We start from the raw sequence: 4279 nt of genomic DNA on the forward strand, positions 1-4279 counted from the left end.
GAATCCAAAGCAGTTCATCCCTGAATGGTTTTTCCCTTCCTGTTATTGCTGGGGAAGGATGTGATATGAGAAGCGAAGGAGAACCTCTCCTTTTATGTGTTCTTCTGGGTGGGGCCTACCCAAAAAAACTCTTTATCTTGATTCCTTTCTGTTCAAGAAGGTTAAATATATCTTTATAAACACTTTCTCTTATGAAAATCCCAGTTAAGTTTTGTGGGATAAATAAAGAGCACTTTGTAGCTCTTTACCTCATTACTTGCTAAGAACAATTAAGCTGGGAATATTTCCTCACAGAGCACAGGATGACTTTTTGTAACCCTTCTCTGGCTCTGCCAAACTTGCTTCATTAAAAGAAATTTTAGCAGCTTTCTTTCATATCTCAGTAATGTACACTCGATCTTCTCCATGATGTTTTAGGATTTATTCTACAAAATTTCAGAACTAACTCTTTGGATCTTCTGCTTAAAACAGTCATAAAGCAAAACCCTACAGTTCTAATCACATACCTTGAAGGATTCCAAGAAATACAACTGCAGCTTAGCTTACATGAGATCTCATGCTGCAGTGACCACTGACTGAGATTCATCACATCTGGAGCTTCATAAATCCTTACAACTCCATCTGCTGAACAGGTTGCTAACATAAGACCCATATGCTTGGGAGCAAACTTCACATCTGTAACAGATGTCCTACTGTCTACTAGAGTGGTCCTCTTTACCTGTAAAGAAAGGCAGAAATTCTGAAGGAAATGCTAGAAGTTTCCATCAAAAATGTATTCCCTAAGGAAGGCTAATAAAGGTCTGATAACAACATTTCATAGGATCACTTACCTCTTTCATCAAGGACTAAAAAAAAATATCTTTTTACACACCAATGAATTGGAGAAATCACATCATTGCACCAATGTAATTTCAAGCATCAAGAGATATACTCACAATGGTATCAAAGTTCTGATACCAAAAAGAGTTGTTTAGACTATGGTCTTCAGAGGAAAAAAAAACAACCAACCAAAACCCACATAACGTAACCATGAAATACAAGAGTATTGGCCCAGGCAATTTGAAACTGTCCTCTTCATTCATACTGGTGCCAATATTAACTGTGACACCCAGCAACACCTCTTTCTTACTTTATATTGGAATATTGCCACAAATTAACAAAACATAGGCAAAATCAGGAACACTTTATATTAGCAGAAGAAAACAGGGTGCTTCCCCTGTTTCAGGAATAGAAAATATGTTGCAAAACCAGAAATCTCCAGTAACTTGGTATTTGGAACAGTTTTCATGTTCAGTCTTCCATTCAATTCTAGAATTTAAACAGTTTAAAGCTCCAGCCCATTACAAGAAGCAAACAAATCAGAGGCACAGTAAATCCGTTTACACAAGAATATATAGAAACTGTAATTAATCGTGTTGGAAGTCTCACCCAGTGACTTTGGCCTCGGAGTTTATCATTTGACTCTCCCACTATTTCTTCCCATACAGCTGCTGTTCTGTCAAAAGAGCAGGAAGCCAGGACCTGCCCAAATTCAGGATGGGCCCATGTCACACGCCACACAGATCCACTATGTGTCTGCAAGATAACACCAAAACACTAATATAGAGAAACATACTTATTGTATTAGTCCAAGTGATCATGCATTTTCATGACTTTCTGCAGAAGCAGAAGTAAATTCTAGAAGTAGTAAAACACTTCCTTTGAAACCCATGTTCTTTTATAAAGCTCAAAGTTACTCCACAGCTGTTGCATTTGTTTATTCCTATAAGCACTGCAAAGTTTTGTTGCTATTAGTTAATGGTTAGCAGGTAATTATTACAAGTGTATTTCAAAGGCATTATTTAATACTCCTTTAAACCATAAGTTCCAAGCTAAGATTCTGCCTTGACACAAGAAGTACAGCTTTGTTTTCAATTTTCAGCCATTACCATGCTCACTACTAGCTTGCCTGTACTTTCCCAAAGCATACGCAGAGCATTACTTATCTTCTCCTTCTTTTCATGAAACTCCTCTTTCATACATAGCCAACCTACTGCTGCTTTTTTTTAGAGGAAGGGAATTCAAAAGCTTCACTTGCATTTTCATTTACAGGGATTATTGTATTGTGGTCCTATTACATGTAAGTTTAAGGACAATTCAGAAGCTGAATGCACTAATTATCCTGATAAAGCAGAGTCTCTATATGACACGGCTCTCAGAAAGGTTTTTTGGGGAAAAAAAAATATTAAAAAAACAAGGTCAGATGTTGTAATATCTAATAGCCAGACCTCTTCCTTTTTCTTTTTTTTTTTTTTTTCAAGTCTTACAGTATGCAAAAAAGAAATATTCAATTAAAAATTAATTGAATCCCTAAACACCAGTTACTGGTATTGTTTAATGATAACAAAGTCTGACAACATAACCAAGTACTAATAATGTAGCCTCTGCTTTAAGTGAGAGGCATTAGAGATGTTTTATAAAAGCAAAGAAAAAGTATTTTACCATAAGAAATACAGGATGTACAACCAAAAGTATGTCTACTCTACAAGCCAGCATTTCTTGAAAAACAAAGGACAAATTACAGTTATAGCTGTGTAATTTTTATAAATACAAACCTTCCAGCTGGCAGTGCAATGCCAATCTCCATTTTCACTTTTGTCCCAGACCTATTGAAAAACCAAAATACAATCTTAAAATTTGTATATAGAGCTTACTAAGTAGTATTACAAAACACAGATATTAAAAAAGAATATATATACACACACCACTAAACATTTTCATCTGTAAAACTCTACCTGGCTCAGTACACAACTGCAATTCACTCGACCTTGAAAATAACCCTATTACAGGTAGGGAGAAGAGGCATACACCTGCAAAATCCATTATTGTATGAAGTCTTATCTTTTTTAAATAAATTATTCATGGAAGACAAATGATGACAATTCTCAACACTTCATTTGCTCTGTTCCACGAGTACACCACCCAGTTTCACTCCAGAGCCCCCATGGTCCTCACCACAGCATATACTCAGATCTGGTCACAAAACCCTGATGTGGCTCCTGGCGATCACCCCAAAGACAGAGCAGGATGGCAAAAAGAAAAATCAAGCTAGGGGGGAAACAGATCTTGTTTCTGTTTCTAATATTTCTGCCTTTGTTTATAAACACATGCAAGTCACTTAACCTTCCTTTTTCTTGACTTCCCATACATCTTCATCATCTTTATGACTTTTCTGAAAGGCTGAAGGAAGTCATGAACATAACCAGATGAAAGACACTGGCATCCACTCCTGTTTGTCACTCATTCACTATGTAACTTTATTGAAAGTCACCTCACTTTTGCCATTCCAGATTTCTAATACAACCTTGGTTGTTACCATCACAGCCCAACTTCCTAACTGCTCCCCAGCTGTTATTCTGCAGGGCCCACCTAGTGAGAACGGGACTTACGCCAGATACACCACTGCTCTTTTACCAGTGTCATAAAACTCTGGTTAGAGTAAAACTTCCCAAGACAGTTTCATAAAGGATACCATCACTATCAAAAAGTAACACTACGTGGCTAAAGGACAGAGTTTTTGAGTTCTACCTACCTCTTTCCACCTTTCTTAAGAACACTCTTTTTAAGGCTGCAAGTTTTACACAGTCAGTCCAGACCAAAGACTAACGTGGTTTTGGCTTACTTTTTGGGGAACCTTTTTTGGTGGTGGTGGTGGTTTTTTGTTTGCTTTTTTAATATGTGGTCAGGGAGAAGGGGCTGCTCATGTGTTTTGAAGCCTAACCTACATTTAATAATAATTTTCTACAGAAAAGCAATTTACTCAACCATTTACCTGGTCTAACAACAGATATGACAGCTCTCCGCAAATTACATTTCTTAAATCTGTGTAACTAACTCCTGAATTTTTGCCCACCTTCTCACTACACGCAATAAATAGAAAAAGCAATTAACTTTTCATGCACTATTATTCCCTTTAAAGGGACGTAAAATTAAGGTTCCTGCTATTTTACCGTTTCCCTCATCTGCCAGAGCACAAGCAGAACATTTCAGCCCTTTGCTTATCAGCACCGCGTTACGCAACAGCGGCTTCTTCCCTGAGTGCCCTTAAATAAACACAGATTTTCAGCGGAATCACCCAAACCAGGCCGCCCTGCTGCAGCCACGATCCTTTAAGGACGTTTTCCCAGCGGCAGCAACGGCTCGGAGAAGAGCTGTATTTTCACAGGCGCTTGCGTACGCGCGGATATGCAAACAACGCGCAATCACGCGTGAATGCGTCGCGACCCCGCAGCCCCCGCTG

General features: G+C 38.1%; 1 protein-coding gene across 1 annotated transcript in view; it reads right to left on the reverse strand.

The window, feature by feature from the left end:
• Positions 1-2645, reverse strand: part of SEH1L (SEH1-like (S. cerevisiae)) — a gene marked incomplete at both ends in the record, with an annotated part of 4969 nt that extends 2324 nt beyond the window's left edge. Inside the window, 3 exons of the mRNA XM_010286856.1 lie at positions 507-718; positions 1429-1575; positions 2595-2645. Coding sequence (XP_010285158.1) covers positions 507-718; positions 1429-1575; positions 2595-2645 — 410 coding nt within the window. The remainder of the gene's footprint in view (positions 1-506; positions 719-1428; positions 1576-2594) is intronic.
• Between the last annotated feature and the right edge of the window lie 1634 nt (positions 2646-4279).

Source organism: Phaethon lepturus, unplaced genomic scaffold (assembly GCF_000687285.1).
Source record: "Phaethon lepturus isolate BGI_N335 unplaced genomic scaffold, ASM68728v1 scaffold17225, whole genome shotgun sequence".
NCBI classification, from domain to species: Eukaryota; Metazoa; Chordata; class Aves; order Phaethontiformes; family Phaethontidae; genus Phaethon; species Phaethon lepturus.